The sequence below is a fragment of the Chrysoperla carnea genome, chromosome 4, assembly GCF_905475395.1.
Source record: "Chrysoperla carnea chromosome 4, inChrCarn1.1, whole genome shotgun sequence".
NCBI lineage: Eukaryota > Metazoa > Arthropoda > Insecta > Neuroptera > Chrysopidae > Chrysoperla > Chrysoperla carnea.
Genome location: NC_058340.1, coordinates 63,415,261 through 63,437,460, shown reverse-complemented (window position 1 = coordinate 63,437,460; position 22,200 = coordinate 63,415,261). Strand labels below are relative to the sequence as shown.

The following is a 22,200-nucleotide window of genomic DNA, read 5'->3' as shown; positions in this document are numbered from 1 at the left end:
TACTATCGAAGCTCTCCGAAATAAAACTCATGCACGGAGCGAATACCGCATTAAAAGAGTGATGTTTGAGATTAAAATACAACAGCTATAAAAGCACAAACACGATAATTTCGATAGAAAGTATCCTAATGAAATTCAAAACAAATAACACACTTTACGTATATATACAACAAAAACAGTTTACGAAAAACAATGTATCGATTTCTCTGATATTCAGTAGCACTTATAAGACGAATGTGACTTTTCCCGTCGGGTGTTAAATAAAATATAACAAAGGAACTATACAAAGGAACGCTAGTATTTTCTGAGTAGAAAACGAAATATATAGACCGTGTACTCATAATGAAGCATAATTTCCATGATTATTTGGGTCCAATTTTTGAGGATTTTAATTAAGATAAGTTTGAAGATAAAGAAAATTCAGGTTAAAAATCATGATTCGAAGAAAAGTGTTTTTGTTTTTCTATAATTGCTTTAAAATTTTCAACTCCTTCAACAATAGCAAACTTTCCGCAATTTTGTATGCAATTCATTATCAATAACTATCTATTACACGGACCTGATAGTTCCTAAATGTTCCTACGGTTTTTCTTTGAGAAAATTGACTTATGTGAATAAAAATATGATGATCCCTTAGAGTTAAAATCAGTCAACGTTAAATTTTTTGTACAGATTTTGAACAGTTCTAATTGGTTCAAGAAATTCAGGCTGCTGCTGAGGCGATTCTTTCTTCAGGTTTTATGGGCTCTATAACTTAAATGTGTTCCACAGCCACTGCAATTTTATGTATGTGCCCACGGTCATATTTTTGTATTATTGATTTCAACATTTACTGTTTTTGGAGCATTGTAGTAAAATAATTAAAAAATAATTAATCAATCAATCAAGTATAATAGATGGTCAGTTAAATAAATTAAATAAAAATTTGTTAATTCGTTTGTAAATTGTTGATTAATTTAAATTCTAAATCTATTGTATGTTAATATTTATTTCTGTTAATAGATCTCTTCTACCTACATAAGCATAGCTTAAAAAAAAACAAAACGCGATGGATACGACCCTTTAAAATGTGCCCCATAACTTTCTTACTCAGAAAAAAAAGATAGTCAATCATAGGGACTGTCGACAGTATGAATAATTAAAATTTCATAATTTATAAATTGTAATTATTAACGTAGCTAAAAAAAAACTATTATAAATAATAAAAAAGCAACAACACACAGGGTTTCCAAGAGGTCTCCCATCCAAGTACTAATTGGGTCCAATGTTCCTTAACTTCATTGATCGGAGAAGAAGAAGTAGTGCTATCAACGTGGTTTGCATATCGCTTCCGAAATGACAAATTCATAAGTTTTATCACTATCAAAATCGCTCAATGAGGCTAAGGTGTATTCATTCGATTATTACAAAACTATTTTTGAAAAATCAAATTTCTATACTTTCAATTACACTCGTGAATCCGATATTGAGATCAAAATTTCATGAGATTTTAGCTACTTTTGTAGGATTGATAAAAGAAAATTGAAGTAGTAATATTGGCTCAATTATCGAAGGATACCGTACTGTTATTATAGAAAAGATGGTTTCAGTTGATTTTTTTAAATTTTTGATATACTTATTACATTTTGATATACATTATTAATCTGTTGATCTTGAACCTAAAGACCTAACCTCGTCAATTTTAAGTTATGCCAACTCTAAGGTCGAATTTTTGATATAGGCATATATTTTCTTCATTGAAAAATAGATCAAGATTTACTTTTCTGAAATTTTGGTAGATTTCAACTTTTAACCTGACAAATAAAAATGAATCTTTGTAGGCCGTGATTTTTTTTTCATATAATCGTGTCCCTTTTTTCTTTTTACGGATTTATTATTGAATAAAATATACTAATAAAAATACTATAATTATATCGCAAAAAATGTTGATTCGATTCTCGAGATGAAAACAATAAATTTCTATAAGAAATTTAATAAAAGAACATTTTATACATTCAGGCTATTTTGTTTTTTTTCTTTACAGAGAAATGTTTTGTAAATTGACCTGAATTAAAGTCAAATCTGTAAAATTGTTTATGATTTTTATTTTAAATAATTTGTAATAAAAATTAACAAATTAATTTTATTTATTGTACCACGTTTTATTTTCAAAACACTTGAAAATAGTAAATTAATACAAAATTATAATTCGAGAATTAAAAGAATAGTGGATCCGAGTTTTTTCTTATTTACCATAAAACGAAAATCATTTAGTAATATAATTTTATGTAATTTAGAATTACTATCTATTCTATGTTTATTTAAGGTAGTACCATGGGTAATAGACTTTGAATTCAGAATTTACTGAAACTTGGCATAGTTGTCCATTATTATATCATAATTAACCAGTTAAATTTTTATGGGCCTTCAGAGAACTGAAAATCTGAACGTCGAGTCTTGTGAAATAGAATAAAATCTGTGATTTCCAAAAAGGATCAATGTTAAAATATCTTTAAAATATATTTTTTTCAGTTCTTTGAGGCCCCTAAAAATTTAACTGGTTAATTATGATATAATAATGGACAACTATGCCAAGTTTCATTAAATTCTGAATGCAAAGTCTATTACCGATAGTACTACCTTAAAACAATGATAAAAGTTTAATTTTAACGTTTTAAAGGCTTTTCTTACATTTAAGTATTGCAAGACTTAATTAAAATAAATTATCAATATTAATGCAGAATAAAGAAATAAATTTTTTGTTTATTTAATAAACAAATGAAAATCGAATGTTTTGAATTATAAATTGACCTGAATACAAAATAAAATATTAGCAAATTGCAGATTTGTAATAATATTAAATTACAAATATAGGAAATTATTAAATTATTTTGGGTGTTTTGATAACAAAGTTTTTGTTTTGTTTTGCTTTTTTGCAAAAATTGACCTAAATATATAAATTACAAAAAATCCATGATGGATTTAATTGTTTATATTTGCGGATAACCATTATAAGAATTTTGTAATATTATAGAATTACAAAAACCATATTATTTTAAGATAAACAATTGGTAAATTATTTTCGATTTTGTAAAGTTGTAACAGACATGTTTACTTATATTATGAAAAACCACATGCATTTTATTACATAAATAAAAATATTGTGTGATATTAAAAAAACTAGTTATTTTTATGAATGTAATAATTGAACACCGGTCATTGTAGTAGTTTGGAGAATATCTATGCGAAATTAGTACGGCGGCTAAATGGTATTTCACTCCAAATTTCGCTTATTCTAATATACACAAATTTGTCTTCAGTAATTTTTCTTTAGTGTTACGAAATGTTTTTAGTGTGCCGTCAATTATTTTAAGTCGATTTTTAATTTTTTTAAATTATTTTTTCATTAACTTGATTATTTTTGATTTATTACCGGGTTACTGTTTAAAAACCTGTAAAAATGGCTTTATGCAAGGCTGCAAAACAGATTAAGAAATGAATTTTGTTTTTTAAAACCAAAATAATGGTGGAAGCGCAGATAAAAACAATAACTATACGACAAGACATACTTTTTTTTAATTATTCAAGTTCTGTTAAATTATGGCAATTTTTGTGACGAAAACGAAAAAGAATTTTTCGTTGATTGAGCCTAATTTTCGTTACAAATCAAAGCTTTAGAATGAAGTAAACTCTAAACTCGGGGTTTTATGAAATATGGTTTGCAAATTTGGAATGATGAAAAATTTAATTTTTTGGCACTGTTTTCAGCCTTGAAAATTGCCATTTTTATGTTTTTTCCACTGTTTATAACCCGAAAATCGTCAATTTTAAGAAAAACTGATGATGAACGTTTTTTGTCAAAAAACAACTCTTAATGAATCTCATTTGTTTATTTACCAAAAAAACTCTTAGGGGTACGAATAATTTGAGGAGATTAAGATATGGGAAATCCGAAGCGAAGCTTCACTAAGCCGCCGTACTAAGAGGCAACATTCAAGATTAACAAAAACAAAAACAAAGCGGGTTAAATTTGTACATCTTAACTTAAACAATTTTGGAATTATTTTGGGTATAAAACTCACAATTTGAGTAATGTTGGAGGCAATGACGTTGGAACTGACGTTAGACCACCATCACGGCATGTAACTTCCAATAAATCGGTGCTACATTTACATTGTATTGTTGTTTCGACACAATGTAAATAATCCTCATTATTATTGTTATTGTTATTATAATTTTTATGATTATGATTATTATTATTATTATTTTGATTTGAAGAAGATGACGGTGTAATTAATGTTGTTGGTAAAATAACAACGGATGCTGGAGATGTTGTCGTAATTGAAGCTGCAGATGATGATGATATTGTTGTCAAGGTAACTGTGATTACCATGGTAACACAATAATATAAAAGGATGAAGATAACAGATGCTATATTATAACAACTACACTGATGTGACAACGTTGATAATAATAATCTCATGCTGTCCTTTTGGACAGCGCACCTCGCGAAGGTGCTTCGCGGATCACTAAATTGTGAACGCTCTTATTAGTCGTGCGGTATGTGCTCACTCTCACTCCAGTTTGATGATTTCACTACTACTGCTGACTGACTTGACTAAAAACACCAACCAAGCCTTCTTCTCCGCAAAGTCCTACATCGCACCAGAACAGAACGCGCACCACTTTCATAATGTATATATACAACATCAACTAGCACATAACAATTCTACATAAACCTGCTGTACAAAATCTATAAAGGCTTGTTCACATTATACTCATTTTAAAAGTAATCAACATCAAACGAAATTCTTACCTTAGAGGCCTGAAACTTCCAGGTGGATTATTGGTCATTTACGATCAGTCGCCATTTCTGACTTGGTTCTTAACCGGGGTCTTAATCTGTGGACCGTTCTTTCCACCTTCTTTTCTCATTTTATCCTCGACATTTCACCTATATTGTTCTCTTCGTTTCGATGAAGTAAAAGCTCACCCATTCTCCACTTCTACGGTGGTGATTCTCCTATCAACAAGTATTTCACCTTCTCTATTCCATAACCCCTCATTACTTAGTACCAAACTGCGGCCACCATAACCATAGGATGCACCTCAGGCATCCGTTGATAAACGTCTGAACGCCCCTTGCGAGTTGTTTTCCACAACTTACATTCATAGAGAAGAATATGTCACTCTTATATATAATCCTAAAAATATTTACATTTATTAGGACTTTACCGCAATAAGATATCGCAATTATAATCCATTTTAAAAATAATTCTATAAATTTTCGCTCAAAACATCAAATTCGGTCACCAGTACCTACGGTCACAAATTTGAAAAGTATCACCCAAATTTAGTTGAATAACATGCTTGGTTTATCAAAATTGGATAAAATTAGGATGTGATAGAGCTAATTTGAGTTTTTTGGATTCTGATGACGTCATAAAGTTAAAAAATTTTATTTTTTTGATAACACGGGCAAATTTGATCCGATATTATTGGAATTTTTTTGAAACCCACTAATTTTGGGTCATTCTGTTCAGCTGTAATGTCAATTATTGGCTAGCTTTTACTTATTTGCCTAATTCCGGAACCAGGACTCCACATTCTTGAAACCTATTAGAGTTAGGTTAATTTTGATCACAAATTTGAAAAGTATGGCCCAAATTTAGTAGGATTACATCCTTTGTTTATCCAAATTGGATAAAATTGGAGTGTGATAGAGCAAAATTGAATTTTTTGAATTCTGATGACGTCATAAAGTTAAAAATTTTATTTTTTTGATAACACAAGCAAATTTGATCCGATCTTACTGAAATTTGTTTTGAAACCCACTAATTTTGGGTCATTCTTTTCAGCTGTAATGTCAATTATTGGCTAGCTTTTACTTATTTGCCTAATTCCGGAACCAGGACTCCACATTCTTGAAACCTATTAGAGCTAGGTTAATTTTGATCACAAATTTGAAAAGTATGGCCCAAAATTAGTAGGATTACATCCTTGGTTTATCAAAATTGGATAAAATTTTGATGTGATAGAACAAAATTAAATTTTTTGGATTCTGATGACGTCATAAAGTTAAAAAATTTTATTTTTTTGATAACACAGGCAAATTTAATTCGATTTTATTGGAAATTTTTTTGGAAATTAGTGAATTTGTAGACCACTCATCAATTATAAATTAAAATGAGAACTGATCTAAAACAGTCTTCATATACACATTTTCCTTTCTCCAATCTATCTATATATATATTATAAATTTGTAGTGTTGTTATATTATAAAATATTCTTTCTCTTTCTGATCAATATAGATATACCTATACAGTTTACTTACTTCAACTTCCATAGATTTAAACCACGCGTTCTCTCAGAGAACTGACTATACACAACATACAATTTTCTATGTACTGAATATTATCATATATTCAAACCGTAGCATTCGCAAATTTGGAAAAATAATCATTCGACTAGACATACAATCAATTGACTAACAACGATCAACTAAACAACATTTTCACGTAGTTTGCTCTGTTTTATGTAGCAAGCAAGATTTATATAGTTCGATAAACCTCAGATACGCCGTCTATTCGCCTGCCAAGTCGTGTGTATTGAACAGCCGGATATCAATAGATAAACCGAAAGTGTTCATTTTTTAATGTAATGGGCACTTGATTGCTTGCCCATCTGAGGCATTTAAAGTATTCGCCTTCTAAGTTAAGTAGTAGACTTATTGCCTAAGGGCCAGTGGTGGATTTACACTAGGGGCAGTCGGGGCTAGTGCCCAGGGCGGCAAATTTTCTAGGGCGGCAAAATTTGGAATGTGAGAAAATATTTTCTATACAATATATAATTAACTAAATCTTTTAAATAAACATTTTATTTTTCAAGAAATATAATTTATGCATTATGTATCAAATCAAAATTTTGTATATTATAATATGGGAAATTTAAGTGAAAACTATTAAAATAGTTTAATTAATTTATTTCCATAAAGGTTTGCAAAAATAAAATTTCATATTTTTATTTTCTGGAATTGATAAATTAATATACTTTTTTTGAAGAATTAAAAATATTTTCAAATTATGTATGTCTTTTTGATAACAGAAACTTTAATTGATCAATGAATTTTCCTAAAATTGGAGAATTATCAAATAATACTAATTAATTTTAATTTAAAAGAACAGTAATAAATAATATGTAATACATAATAAATTTTCTGCAATTAATTAGTTATTCTATTTTTTTTAAAATAAGATATCAAAACTATTAAAATAAAATTTCAGTCATAGGGCGGCATTTTCTAAAGAGCCCCAGGGCGGCAGAAATTTAAATCCGGCCCTGCTAAGGGCTCCCTAAGCAACCTGGTATCATATTTTTCAAATTGTTGATAATAAACATTATTCTGAGTACAGTTAAACCTAACATATAAAAGTGAAAGAATCACTTACAGACAGAAATGTGCTCCATTTCTAGCCCCCTAAATTAGAAAGTCTAGCTTTTCTCGATTACACGCTCTTGCAAGTACTTCAACATGCAAATTTTCTATCTGAACTTGTTTTACTCAAACCAAACACTTTCTGTCGTAAAATTGCATATAGTGATGACTCAGGCGGAGTGTATTCCCGCTGCATCTTACACGATAATGATTCATTTCAATAAATTCACTAAGTGAAATGTTAACCAAATTAATACTTGGTTTAGCATATATAGAAGAAAAAAGGTATCTTTGGGAGGTGCTTTTGGCGCTTTTGAGAGGTTGTGACTTATATCATAAAATTTTTCGAAGTTTTCTGTTAATTGTCCTTTATTACGCGTCGAATAGGAAACCCTCCATTCTAGCGGATATAAAAGAGAAAATGTTTGTTTAAGGGGTGTTCTTCTTATTTTCGGGGAATTATGATTTAGATATTAAAATAGATCTATAAGCTATAAAACTGTGACTAACCTAGCCCCTAAGAAATGATTAGTTACCATACAAACCCATACAAACTTTCATCCCCTATTTCACTCCTTTCAATTTTATTGTCGCGTCAAAAAGTACCCTATATCCTTTTTTAAGATCCCATCTATTTCTTATCCGAAAATTGGTACAGCGGTTAAGGCAAGAAAGCGTAACAAGTAGACTAAAATGAGGGAAAATATTCGGTTTCAGGTTTCACACACATCGAAAAAATGCGTTTTCTATCTTTAGAAAAAGCTCTTTAGGCTTTTTTCAGTGAACATCTTTGATTTCTATGATAGAATCAGACATTGAAACACGATATGTATAAAGCTTGCAATTGGCAAAAGGGTTTTAGAAAGAAACATTCGGACAATCAAAAGTATGGAAAAAAATACCCGAAGAATCAAAAAAAAGGTGTGTAATAGTTAAATTTACCTTCTCTGCGACTAAATTCGCCTACAAAATTTTCCCAAATTGTATTATACCTACTTTCAACAATATACATGTGTTTGTATATATTATAACACATAAACATATCCTACAAATACATACATTTGAAAACGACGCAACTCTAAAATTTTAGTGACGTCATCAATGGTTCCCAATCTCGTATGTATGTTGTATGTGAGAGTATGTATATATTTATAGTACGTATGTATGTTTATAGTATGTCCATCCGTTCGTCCGTTATATTATATTAAAGTTCGTGCGTTCCCGTACATTGCCCTAGAACACTACTCATACAATTTGTTCTTTTTTGGGCTCAGTGTACTACACTGCGCGTAGGTAGAAAAGGATAGTGCAATTAAACTGATATAAGACTATCGTTCTTTATTTACACTCAGTGTAAATCGTGTGTACAATCGTGTTCAGAAAGAACATTCCCACAAATACAGATAGAACAACATAACAGAGACACAAAGTGAACTGTTTGTATGTGTTGCTGCCACTTACACCCCCACTATACAATGATGATGCACCAAGATGATATGATGATCATCAACGAGATGATATGATCCAATGGAGGATGCTGATATAACAAACTAAAACTAGTAAATGAGATTTCCCTCCCAGACGCTGATGGTCCGGCGCCTTTATCCCATGTCACATTCACATATTATTCATACATATATCTACACGGAGCAATTTTTTTTTGTAGCTGATCGGAAATGATATCGAACTTATTGGATAGTCAAGAATCAAATGAAACGTCGTGATTAAATAATAAATTAGAGTGATAAGTAAGATTAAGATGGGAAATCTCCAAGACTTATCGAAGCGCCTCTACTTGTGTGAAAGTTAATCGTAAAAGAAAAATAGAAAGTCAAATTTCATTTTTTATAGATATATCTAGTTAATAAAAACAGATTTTTTGCAACAAATGACACATAATGTAAAATTTTAAGGAAACCCCCGACACAAAATCCGATTTGATCGGTCTGACCTAAACGGATGAACAATTTTGACTTTTTCTTTGTTTGAAAGGTAAATTGACCGAGAGTATTCTTAACTATGTTTCAAGAAAATCTGCTCAGCCGTTTGAAGATTATCACCTCTTTTCTAGTTGTTATCGGGTACAAATCCCTAAACTCGGACTTGAAACATAACTAATAAGATCATCTCCGATCTAATTATCTTTCAAACAAACAAAAATCAAAATCAGTTTTCCGTTTTGGAGCTGCGATGTCTGCCACAACAGACAGCAACAATACAAGAAAAATTTAGATATATACAGATCCATTAAACTTAAAACACTCCACTTTGTTAGTCGGAAAACCACCGAATACAAAAATTTCCAGAATTTGATAAAACTCGGTATATAGAGTAACTTTAACCCAAAAAAAGACAAAAATCAAATTCCTTTGACTATAAAATACACAGTTTCTAAGATATCTCCCAAAACTCCATACGAAGACGAATTTCCGGATCGATATGAAACAATTTTATAAAAAATATTTGTTTAATAGTCCAATGGACTGGATTTTCGTGAAACGTGATTTATATGTTTATTCCCGGAGAATATTTCCCGATAATTCAAATCAATTCATTATGCTCGTTTATATTAACGTTTTAACAAAAAAATTCTCCGTGTACAAATACCATAGTTTATGTATTAAAAACTATTTCTTATATTTGTTTGCAATTATTATGACAATTTTACAAAATTGGAATTTGAATTATATGAATATTTAATATATAATTCTTAAAATAGTTTTTTTTAAATATATTTATATAAAGGGTTTCCCATTAAGAATGATATAACTATAAACAATAAAAATATTTTGTAATTTGAAAAAGTATTCATACAAACATGACAAACAATGGCATCAATCCTCCTACCGACACTACAGGTTACATGTTCATATTTGCCATAAAATACTCTAATATAGATAGATGTTTCATGATAATTCATACAAAAGTTGTTTAAGTTTAAAGTTATATCATTTTAAATAGAAAACCCTGTACTTCTCTCTGTTAATAAAACTAGAACATTTTGAAATAATATTCAATAACTGCAACTATTTTCAATAAACACTGTTACTGATTTTTATATTATTAAATAACCAAATTCAATTCAGAATAATAAACAAAAATTTATTATATGTTTACAAATCAGTGATAGAACTCTAATATTGGCACATGCGCAGTGATTATTTTGTATAACGGATACGCATGTTTTACGCAAAAAGATTATCGTAACTTAAGCTATCGATCTGAATATCATCTTAAAAATTGTATCTCGGCTTTTGAATTTTCTAGAGTAATTAGGATTCAAAACTCACGAAAATTTAGTTCTTTTATTTTTACATTTACAAAAAATTTGTTTTTTCCCTATTGTCATCGAAAATTTAAACTTATCGGACTTTTCAAAATATGTATATTCTCTAATGATCGTTTTACAAACGATAAAAAAGAAAATATGACTTACTAATAATTACGGAAACCAGAATAGTTAATGATCAATTTATGAAAAAGTGGCGCTACACTAGCTTATTTTTTAAATGTGTACTACCCACAAGCATAAAACCAACTTTTAAAAAGTGCACTTGTAACTTGTGGTTATGGAAACATACCTTTTTGAAAATGTCAGTCGGTGATAACTATTCTTTAATTAGCCATTACCGAAACCAAAGAATTGCCAAAACTCTCTGGAATTATTAATAATTGTATATCCGGATTTAATGATAATATGATAATGTTTATAATTTGTACTATGTCGTTAGTTAAAAATTTGTATAAGTATTATTTAAAGAATATAATGCTTTAATTAGCCTTTTTCCTCAGAAGATTAAAAAACGATCCGCTAGATGGTAGGAAATCGAAATATAGGAAATCAAAATATTTGTATCTCCCTAGTTCTGCCATCTAGCGAATCTTTTTTTAATCTTCTTAGGGAAAAGGCTAATTAAAGCATTATATTTTTTAAATAATACTAAGAAAAATTTTTAACTAACTACATAATACAAATTATAAACATTATCATATTATCATTAAATCCAGACATACAATAATTAATAATTCCAGACAGTTTCGGTAATGGCTAACTAAATAGTTATCACCGACTGACATTTTCAAGGTTTGTATCCATAACCACAAGTCACAAGTGCACTTTTTGAAAGTTGGTTTTATATTTGTGGGTAGTACACATTTAAAAAAAAAAGCTAGTGTAGCAACACTTTTTCATAAATTGTTCATGAACCATTCAGGCTTCCGTAAATAATAGAGTACAGTAGCAAATTCCCTGAGTCAAAAATCTCATAGACTAGTCTTTGACATATAGAGTGCTCTGAAAACCGTATTTTTCTCTCTAATTTATTGCATCTCTATTAATGATGCATAGAGGGTACTACTTGGCACTACCTTAGATCGTGTGTTTTTGATAGTGAATATTTCATGGAATTGTCGCTTGTCAATTTTAAATTTTAGAATGAAATACATAAAAATTTGATAGAAAAGCAAGTTAAAATTAATCATCCAAAATGAAAACTGTATTAATGGTTGCAGAAAAACCATCTCTTGCCGCTTCTTTAGCTAACATATTAAGCAATGGGAAAAATTCACAAAGAAAAGGTTAGCCAAAAACATGTATACTTAATTTATTTTCAAGAAAAACTAAACTCCAAAATTTTTTACTAGGTTTAAATTCGGCATGTTTTATTCACGAATGGACAGGAACTTTTATGAATATGCCAGCTCATTATAAAATGACATCGGTATGCGGACACGTAATGAGTTTAGATTTCCCCGGCAAATTTAATAACTGGGATAAAGTTGATCCTGTCGAATTATTTTCATGCCCAACAGAGAAAAAAGAGGCAGCACCTAAATTAAAAATGCCATATTTTTTAGCGCAGGAAGCTAAGAATTGTGATAATTTAGTTTTATGGTTGGATTGCGATAAGGAAGGTGAAAATATTTGCTTCGAAGTAATGAGTGCTGTAGAAAGTAGTATGCGTGGTAATGTGTACAGTAGTACAGTGACATATCGTGCACATTTCTCGGCTATTACAGATAAAGATATTAAAGCGGCAATGAATAATTTAGGGTATCCAAATAAAAATGAAGCTCGAAGTGTGGATGCAAGACAGGAATTGGATTTAAGAATTGGCTGTGCATTTACACGTTTTCAAACAAAATTCTTTCAAGGTCGCTATGGAGATTTAGACGCATCGTTAATATCGTATGGACCATGTCAAACTCCAACGTTGGGATTTTGTGTACAAAGGCATGATGCTATACAAACTTTTAAACCTGAACCGTATTGGGTTTTGCAATTAACCGTTAAATCTAAAGATGACAGAGATATTCATTTAGATTGGCAACGCGTTCGATGTTTTGATAAAGATGTTGCTTTAATGTTCTTATCTCTCGTCAAAGGGCACAAAGAAGCGAAGTAAGTAAAATACAACTATTTTCAATCCTTTATACCCTGTTATTATATTCGTTTCCTCAAATCTACTTTTTAGATTATATCATTCATAATGTATTTTTTTGAAACTCAATATATAAAGGGTGGTTGAATAATTTATCTTTTTAGTTATATATGCATTATTTATTTCAGGGTTATCAGTGTTACTAAAAAGGAAAAAGTTAAACCACGTCCATTAGCCTTGAATACTGTTGAGTTAATGCGTGTTGCTAGCTCTGGTTTAGGAATGGGACCACATCATGCTATGCAAGTAGCTGAAAGACTTTATGTTCAAGGTTATATAAGTTATCCTAGAACAGAAACTACATCTTATCCAGAAAATTTTGATTTAGAGTAAGTTATCAATAGCCCTCGAGATATTGACTAAAATCTCTCAGAATATGATAAATTGTACTGGGATTTTGAAAGTTAAGTCTCATGGTCATCTCCAGAATTTATATCCTCTTTATTTTTTTAGAGGTGTTTTACGCCAACAACAACAAAGCAACGAATGGGGCGCCGATGTATCTGAAATATTAAACAGTGGCGTTTGGAAACCATTACGCGGTAAGGATGTGGGTGACCATCCTCCCATTACACCGATGAAGTTAGCGAACAGAGAAACATTAGATGGGGATTCATGGAAATTATACGATTACATTACTAGACACTTTATCGGAACTTTAGCGAAAGATTGTCGATATTTAAGTATTACAGCAACCTTAGAAATTGGTGGTGAATTGTTTACAAGCAACGGAAAAAGTCTAATGGATCCAGGCTTTACGAAAGTAATGCATTGGCAGGCATTAGCAAAAAATGAAATAATTCCACCATTTACCGAAGGTGAAGTTGTTTCTATACAAGATGATAAGTTAGTTGAATTACAAACGTCACCACCGGATTATCTAACGGAATCTGAATTAATTACGTTGATGGAAAAACATGGTATTGGAACTGATGCTTCTATTCCTGTTCATATAAATAATATATGCCAACGAAGTTATGTGACTGTCACAAATGGTCGTAAACTTGTTCCTACAACTTTAGGAATTGTTTTGGTTCATGGATATCAAAAGGTATATAATTATTTTAAAGTACAAACCGAGTGAATTTTACTCCTGAAGACATATCAAGATCTGATTATGATATCCCGTTATATCAGGGATGACGAACCAATAGCAGCGTGCCATTGATGGTTCGTGAAACAATATTTTGGGCACGCCACCGATCACAAAAATTTACTATGAAGTAGGAATTAATTGCAAGTCAATGAAAGATAGAAATAGACAGTCGACGTCTATGACCACCACTGCCTTATATCTTACATTTTATAAATTTTTAATCAGAAATTTTTCTTCTTTCTTTAGATTGATCCAGATTTAGTATTACCAACAATGCGTTCATCAGTTGAAGAACAATTAAATTTAATTGCTCATGGTAAAGCGAATTTCGATGCGATTTTACAACATACAATCGAAGTATTTCGACAAAAATTTTTATATTTTGTAAAAAATATCACTGGTATGGATCAATTATTTGAGGTATCATTTTCACCACTCTCTGCATCCGGGAAAGCACATTCACGATGCGGTAAATGTCGACGATATATGAAATATATTCAAGCAAAACCACAACGATTACATTGTTCACATTGTGATGAAACTTATAATTTACCACAAAGTGGTAACATACGAATTTATAAGGAATTAAAATGTCCATTAGATGATTTTGAATTGTTATCATGGACCATGGGTAACAAAGGGAAAAGTTTTACATTTTGTCCATACTGTTATAATTATCCACCGTTTAGAGATATGAAAAAGGGTAGCGGATGTAATAGTTGTAATCATCCAACGTGTCCACAATCGTTGCTTAGTACAGGAGTAGCTAATTGTGGGGAATGTGAAGTTGGTGTACTTGCATTGGATCCTTCATCTGGACCAAAATGGAAACTTACATGTAATAGGTAAGAATGTTTTATTTTAATATACAATTATCGAATGAATTTATATTTTCCATCTTGTACCTTCGCGTCTAAATAATCCGTCTCTGGCAATATGGTATAAATTCTAACCACTGTTTGTTTGTTTATTTCTTAGATGTGACGTTATCATACACTTATTTGAAGACGCTACAAAAGTAACAATCGAAGAAGATGAATGTGATTGTGGGGCACAATTAGTGAATGTTGAATATCGTCCAGAAAAAACAAAATTACCAAAAGAAGCAACAGAAATGAAAGGATGTGTATTTTGTTCAACAGAATTCTCATCATTGGTTGACAAACATAAGGCAATTGCATCTCGACCATTTTCCGCACCGAATCGTGCACGTGGTGGTCGTGGTGGTAAAGGTGCTCGACGTGGTCGACCAAAACAACCAAAAGATAAAATGGCTCAATTGGCTGCATATTTTGTATAGATATATATATTAATTTTGAAAATTAATTTAATTAATACAACTTAATTGTGATTTAATTTTGTTATTATGTACTAATTTATAATTTTTTTATAATTATTTTTGAAATACTAAAAATAAATAATCTAATTGCTTTGTATAAATAAATAATCTAATTGCTTGTCAGTGTATAAAAATAAAAGCTTATGTTTTGTAGCTTTAGTTAATTCTCATTGTAGCAAAAAAATGGGATTGAAAAACTATTGTAATCCAAACAGGAGAAACATTGTATAATAATATTATTCAAAATATTATTATTTATGTCGAGAATCATTTATGTCGAATTTGTTAATTATTATTAAGCAGATATTTTTATTGACAAATTTTAACTCGGAATGAATGTGCTTCTTGTTAAGGAAACGTTATTTTTATAGAAACTCACTGTTGTATTCTCAAATTATGCTATTCTTATAGCTTGCTTTATTTTATTATATCAGTTCGTGTTGGACGAGATCATTTGACTTTTCGTTATCTGTATTTAACAAAAACAACATCATCATACTGGTGATGCAGGGCAGCTTAATTTCGAAACGCTAATACAGTGTGTTTCTTGCCAAGTAAGCGTCATAAAACTACTATTTTCTTATTTTAACCGTTTGGGTTTGATAGTTGTCTCAAACGAATATATTTTGTGTAATTTTTATAGGCGGGGTATTTAAACAATCAACTCAGTTATCTTCACGTGTTATCAATAATAAATTCAGCTTAAAAAAATGAATACAATTCCCTCTTACAAATTAAATGAATTAATAAAAAAAGTAAAAACGTTTTTCTGTATAATAAAGCTTCTATGATATGGACCTTCGATTTTTTTCGAAGTACATTCACCAATGAGCAGAATATTTTTCACAAACCATTTTTATAAAATTCAAATGACTTGCATACAAATTTAAATTCCTGCTTATATCCATCCACTGTACTTTACTTGCATCATCTCCTGCTTGTAAAGGAAATTTTCCAACAGATGTACCGCAATCATCATGAAAATTATAAGCAACCGTTTCCATCCATGAATTATCAGTATTTCTTGGATCATCAACGTATCCTTCATAGATTTTTTGTCCATTCTTGAAAAAATCTGCTATCATTTCATTTAATTTTATCTTTTCCTCTAAACATAAAATTTTTTTATTTATTTCCTCCAAGGATAAAAATTTTATTTCTATTACCTTCAGTTGCTTCTAAACTATTTAACGCTTCTTCTTGGAATTCTCTTCGTAAAGTTTCACTAACTTTTTCACCACTATCGACCATACCACCTGGAATAGCCCATTCCTTAGTATCACGCCGTTGAATTGCGCAGAATTGTAAAATTGGCCTAAATCATAAAAACAAATTTATTCTTCTTTCAAGAATACTCAGATAGAAATAAGAGATAATTACTTCGAAGTATCCGAATCGACCACAATACTGTTTTTGAAATCACGTTTCCATCGAGTTACAATTGGATCAGCTGCATGATTAGGACCCCATTTACCTAATAAACCGCGTCCTCGCAATCCAGTCCTACCGATTGGATTTAATGGGTAACCATTTTCAATTTTATAACAAGATGTGTAGCTGACTCGATTTACTGGGCCATCTTGTTCATTCCATTTAGGCTTAAAATCTAAATCGGTTAGATCTGGGTCAGCCCATGGTTTATTGAAAACTCCTTTAGATGTATAATTAGGAGGATTGTAATCTAACCATTCCTGGTCCCATGATACTAATTCATCGGGAACAGTAAGTCGAGCTATGTTACTGAATAAGTAAACACCATTACGGCATTTTATGTGTGTCATATTTAACAAGCAAAGAACATTTACAAGTTTCATGAAAATCTTGTCAATAAAATAACAGTTATTTTATTAACCGACTTTTGTTGTAATCTGGAACATAAATAAAAATTCATTGTTGTCAAATTGATTCAAATAAATGACTTTAGTACGTTGTACTTCACAAGCATGACTGCAAAGCAATTATATACCCAAAAAGCTTACAGATTACATTAACGTTGAGACTTTTTATATGGGTTTTTTATATCCTGTTTAGTGTCTGATCGAAGGTCGATTTCTGGCCGAAGCCGATTAATCGTTGGCTATATCGATACAACAGCCAAAGTTGATGCCCAAGGCTAAACAGCTCTAAAAAATTTTGTACGAGAAACCAAAATTAATAATATAAATTATTTTAATATTAAAATTGATCTTAGAATATTTCTCTGAAAGTGTTGTTTTTTTTTTGACAAAGATAGTCGAAGCCGAAGCTTCGGTCAGACACTAATCTTGTTGAAGTGGATTTTCGGGCTATAATGTGTAAATCAAAAATCTTAACAAGTCAAACATAGGAAATAATGAACGACCGTCGTGAATAAATTAATAGCCAAGATATACCAACGCTACGCATATAAAACGCCTGATATACGCTAGCAAACGCGTATATGGCCTCTATTTAAGCTTTCACCTATTCTATTATAAAACCCAAATTTTTAAATTTAGTGACCATGTGCAGGGCCGGATTAACCCTCAACGGGGCCCTAGGCAACCATCAATTTGGGGGCCCTTTTTTTCACGTCCGTTCCCTTCTTTTTTCGATTAAAAAATACAAACTTTTATCTTTCATAAAAATTTTATTGTCCCAATGTAATAATATCAATAAAATTACTATCTACATTTTAAACATGTCGTTTTCTACATTTGTTTTCGGCAAATTCATCAATTATATCATCAGTATCGATTTTGTTCAATAAATCTGACTCAATGCAAAGTATACCTAACATCTCGAGTCGCTCTTGTCGCGTTGTAGCTCTTTCAGCAGCTTTGATGAGTAAGAAGTGTTACTGTGTATGTGGTATAGCAGCGCGTCTGAACTGTATTGTGTTTGGGCGAAAAGCAGCGTATTTAAACTGAAGTGTGTTTGGCGTATAACAGCGTATTTAAACTGTATTGTGTTTGGCGTATAGCAGCGTATTTAAACTGTATTGTGTTTGCTGTATAGCAGCGTATCTAAACTGTATTGAGGTTGTTGTATAGCAGCGTATCTAAACTGTATTACATGCGTTAATTTAGTATGAACACTGATGTGATTTTATTTCATGAATATTGATGAACTTTAATACGAACATTTTTCTATGTATATTAATTCTTAATTAAATTTCTAAATTATCCTGTACGTTGTTTAGTTGTGTCCTATTTGTCCCTGCGCAACCCCAAATATTACAAGTTCTGATTATATTTTTCTTTCACTCTCTAGAATTTTATGTTTGTAAGAAAATTTTAGAAGTCTTTTTCATTTTTCGGGGGCCCCCTAAAATCGGGGGCCCCAGGCAACTGCCTATTCTGCCTACTTGTTAATCCGGCCCTGACCATGTGCATTTTTAATAAACTCATCAAAAACGATCAGAATCCATAGTTTCCGAAAGTTTGACCAAAAACCAATTTTTATGAAAAAAAGAAATCTAGTGTCCTTTGACAGATGACGAAAATTAACGACGATATTTGAATAAGGAAAGCCATGCGTTATTCTTTCGAAAATTATAACGGTTTTTTAATTTAATACAGGCAGGATAAAGTTACATTTAATCCATTTTTGACAATTCAAAATTGTCCATAAAATAAGCATTTTAAAAATGGTACAAAAGTTAAAATACGTTGGCTTTATAATAAAGAAAAATATTTATAATAAATGGACCTTATTTAAAAAGATATATAACACTTGTAAAGAATTATCTACCTAGCCAAGCTGAATAACTTTTTATTTAAATGTTTAATGTATTATTAACCTTACAACATTAAAAATAATACATAGTTGTCAGATTGATAAAAATAAATTCAAATTACTCTCGATATAAATAAAACAAATTAATTAAATGTTATGTTCGTTTAATTACACATGATTAGACTATTTATTACTTAAAGACCCTGAACTATTGAATTGAAACACAAGCGTATAACGACCTTTTTACAATGCAGTACACATTGTGTAATATAAAAAAGCAATTTGACAACATTGTATTTAATTACACATACAATAGGATCGTTCAAAAAAACTAGTAATTAGGATGATGTGTGTACCGTATTTTCAAATAACTTAGTTATAGTAACAGGCGATAATCAACTCTGATTAGCACACAAATTAAAATCAAGTGACAATTTATTTGATGTATTTCAATGAAGTAAGTAAATGAATTAATTTAAATATTTTTTAATTAAAAAAATTTATATTTTTATATTAAAAATATTTGCAGTTTGATGAATAGTGATAAACGTACCCGATCAGTGAATTGGGATGAAAATGAAAAACGATTACTGGTTGATTATGTGAAAAAACATATTACAATATTAGAAAATGTACGACCTGATACTGATACGAATAAAAAGAAAAAAGTGATATGGCAAATGATTGAGGATAAATTACGTGATAATGGTTATTCAAGAGATGCAGCTCGAATTAAAGAACAATGGAGACGATTAAAAGCATATGCAAAACGTAATATTATGAAATATCGTCAACAAGTTGAGAACTGTGATGATCCCGCTTCAATACAAGAGCCAAGTATTATAGATTATGAAATATGGGAATTAATACCGCATGAATGTAATGAGGATGATAATAATTTATCGGATTCGAATTCTAGTTTACATCCTAATAAGGTTCATTCCTTTTTATTTTATTTATCATTTATCTGGATTGCTTTTAAAAACGATTGCCCTATAGTCTTACCATTTAAATAAACCTTTTCAATATTTATACCGGCCACAAACCGGCAAAATCAAGATGTAAGTATATAAGGGAATATTATTGACAGAGAATTACAGGAAATATAAAATTTTGAAACTATCTTTTTATGATTTTTGGATTTTGGATATTAATTAGAGTATAGTTCTAAAGATACCTCCGTAAATCTATTCAAAATAAAAGGTTTCATATGGCATTTGTAAGCGATGTCATACGAAATTTTACGATTTTAATGTTCTACTGCACTATTAAAGATTCCTACAATATAGTAAGCATCGTCGTCATAATAAATCGTTTTCATCCTTAACAGCAAGAAATCTAACTTCTTATACGATTCGATGTTAATCTAAGAAAATATATTTGTAAATTTTTTAGAAACGAAAAAGACAAAATGATTCTGATTTCGAATCAGATTCAAGTTGGACCCAATTAGAAACTAGTTTACCACCTCCAAATACAAATACGGAACCACAAAATGTTAATAAACCACAATTCCCAACTATTAATTTATTCTCAAGTGTATTAAATCCTACTGAAACGGAATCAAGGTAAATAAATAACTATCCCAGTTTGGATCATACCAAAAATAATAAATTATTCAAAACATTTTAGTACACCCCAAGAAAATAATACTAAAATTAAGGAAGAAATATTAGATATCGAGGCCCAAGAAGATATGGATCCGGAATCAGAGTGAGTATATTTTTCCCCGAATACAAACGGTTTCTCAAAAATTGTAATTTATTTTGTTTTTTTAAAGACATTTTGATCATATTGACGTACCTGAAGATGAATCACAAGACATACAAGAGGCGCTGAATGGTGAAACGAATGAACTTACGAAGTAGGTTGAATTCTCATACCCCCCCCCCCAATCCATTTACCAATACGTTTACGAATTTTGAACACGATATCATCTCCTCCATTTCACAAATAAAACATAAAATACCAAATTTCCGTGTTATCCGAACTAAATAGGCAAATATTTTGATTTGAATGCAAAAATTAATAGGCTAGCTCTTTTGGATTTAAATTTTCGATTTCGAACTGCTACTGTTCCTTAAATCCGCCACTATGGTTACCAATTAAATCCTAAACTTGCCAATGTTTCTGATGCTTCTGAACAATGACGCATCCCTAACCACATGTTCCTCACATAAAAATGCTTATTTCGGCGTATCCTATGACTTCAATGATTATGTGTTCATATACTCCATTTTTTACCCGGGGTTACAGGATTCTATAGACTATTATTTAAAGAACTCTCAACGAATTAAATTTTAAATTTTGTTCACAGTGATATGTTGTTACCAGACGAGTTAAATTTTTCCATGAAATTACCACCATTACATAAAATTATTCAAGAACCAATCGCACAACAACCTCATAGGACAATGGACAATTTAATAACTCCAATAAACATGTTGGAACCAATAGATAAAACAAAAACTTCATTAGAAAATGAAATATTAATATTAAAAAAACGTTTATTAGAAGCAAATTTAGAACGTTTAGAAACCAAATCAAAATTAGATATTGAATTTCATCAACATAAAATGAAATTAGAGAATATGATTGCAAAGAAACGCTTAGAACATGAAGAAGAATTTCATAAATTACAAGTACAATTAGAACGAAGATATTATAAGAGGCGAATGGAATTTATGGCCATTGGTATGATTTAATAAATGAAGATTCGCCGAAGTAGTCGGGTAAAAATTATGTTGAACTGAATATAAATGTTTGTATGCGTATATTAATTTATTTTTTTTTATATCAAAATAAACTTGACTCAAATTTTGTATTTTTTACATTTTTGTATAATGTTCGATTTTTTAGAGTTTTATTCCGAAAAAGCCTATTTATTCTGTAATGTGTCCTATATTTCCCCCACCTTTTGTGAAATAGCTTCTTCGAAAGTGCTAGATTAAAAAACCTAAGATAACTCCAGTTGTATTGTAGTTCAACTAAATTACTTCCTTGAGTGATAACCTAACATTCAAATAAGACGTCTTCAGAATATTTATTTTCTGTCTCCTAATAAAGTTCATATAAAGATTATGGACGGATATTGTGATCTTAAGATGAATTAATGAAGCTAGTAGTTATATGTATTATTCCTAATTTTTTTTCAATGAGACTCAAATATGGGACAATTCAGTCAGATTTCGGTTACTCATTTCATTTTGGTTGA

At 30.2% G+C, this 22,200-nt stretch overlaps 4 protein-coding genes across 4 annotated transcripts in view; 2 read left to right on the top strand and 2 right to left on the bottom strand.

The window, feature by feature from the left end:
• The window catches only part of LOC123298850 (lutropin-choriogonadotropic hormone receptor), a 150,672-nt gene extending 146,001 nt beyond the window's left edge, over window positions 1–4,671 (bottom strand). The window contains exons 1-2 of the mRNA XM_044880945.1: window positions 4,594–4,671; window positions 4,062–4,186 (exon numbers count right to left, since the gene is read on the bottom strand). Coding sequence (XP_044736880.1) covers window positions 4,062–4,186; window positions 4,594–4,671 — 203 coding nt within the window. The remainder of the gene's footprint in view (window positions 1–4,061; window positions 4,187–4,593) is intronic.
• Window positions 4,672–11,800: 7,129 nt separating this feature from the next.
• On the top strand, window positions 11,801–15,295 carry LOC123297290 (DNA topoisomerase 3-beta-1). Its single transcript, XM_044878894.1, has 6 exons — window positions 11,801–11,992; window positions 12,059–12,815; window positions 12,984–13,184; window positions 13,309–13,906; window positions 14,198–14,796; window positions 14,930–15,295. The coding sequence occupies exons 1-6, from the start codon at window positions 11,902–11,904 to the stop codon at window positions 15,249–15,251; spliced, it is 2,568 nt and encodes an 855-aa protein (XP_044734829.1). The 5' UTR covers window positions 11,801–11,901; the 3' UTR covers window positions 15,252–15,295.
• Window positions 15,296–16,020: 725 nt separating this feature from the next.
• On the bottom strand, window positions 16,021–19,058 carry LOC123297576 (ADP-ribose pyrophosphatase, mitochondrial). Its single transcript, XM_044879299.1, has 4 exons — window positions 19,002–19,058; window positions 16,671–17,158; window positions 16,457–16,605; window positions 16,021–16,398 (listed from the first exon to the last, which is right to left on the bottom strand). The coding sequence occupies exons 2-4, from the start codon at window positions 17,102–17,104 to the stop codon at window positions 16,112–16,114; spliced, it is 870 nt and encodes a 289-aa protein (XP_044735234.1). The 5' UTR covers window positions 17,105–17,158; window positions 19,002–19,058; the 3' UTR covers window positions 16,021–16,111.
• Window positions 19,059–19,309: 251 nt separating this feature from the next.
• LOC123298376 lies at window positions 19,310–21,738 on the top strand. The gene is made up of 6 exons (XM_044880364.1): window positions 19,310–19,443; window positions 19,516–19,921; window positions 20,382–20,554; window positions 20,619–20,699; window positions 20,767–20,850; window positions 21,304–21,738. The coding sequence occupies exons 1-6, from the start codon at window positions 19,439–19,441 to the stop codon at window positions 21,689–21,691; spliced, it is 1,137 nt and encodes a 378-aa protein (XP_044736299.1). The 5' UTR covers window positions 19,310–19,438; the 3' UTR covers window positions 21,692–21,738.
• Window positions 21,739–22,200: the final 462 nt, after the last annotated feature.

Excerpts from the sequence above, each read along its gene's own strand:
- LOC123297576 (XM_044879299.1), bottom strand. The coding sequence starts at position 17,104 with ATGAAACTTGTAAATGTTCTTTGCTTGTTAAATATGACACACATAAAA. Across the intron at positions 16,606-16,670 it reads GTCGATTCGGATACTTCGAA|GCCAATTTTACAATTCTGCG; the intron begins GTAATTATCTCT and ends TTTATGATTTAG. Across the intron at positions 16,399-16,456 it reads TAGTTTAGAAGCAACTGAAG|AGGAAAAGATAAAATTAAAT; the intron begins GTAATAGAAATA and ends TTTTATGTTTAG.
- LOC123297290 (XM_044878894.1), top strand. The coding sequence starts at position 11,902 with ATGAAAACTGTATTAATGGTTGCAGAAAAACCATCTCTTGCCGCTTCT. Across the intron at positions 13,185-13,308 it reads CCAGAAAATTTTGATTTAGA|AGGTGTTTTACGCCAACAAC; the intron begins GTAAGTTATCAA and ends TTATTTTTTTAG. Across the intron at positions 14,797-14,929 it reads TGGAAACTTACATGTAATAG|ATGTGACGTTATCATACACT; the intron begins GTAAGAATGTTT and ends TTTATTTCTTAG.
- LOC123298376 (XM_044880364.1), top strand. Across the intron at positions 20,555-20,618 it reads CCTACTGAAACGGAATCAAG|TACACCCCAAGAAAATAATA; the intron begins GTAAATAAATAA and ends AAAACATTTTAG. Across the intron at positions 20,851-21,303 it reads GAAACGAATGAACTTACGAA|TGATATGTTGTTACCAGACG; the intron begins GTAGGTTGAATT and ends TTTTGTTCACAG.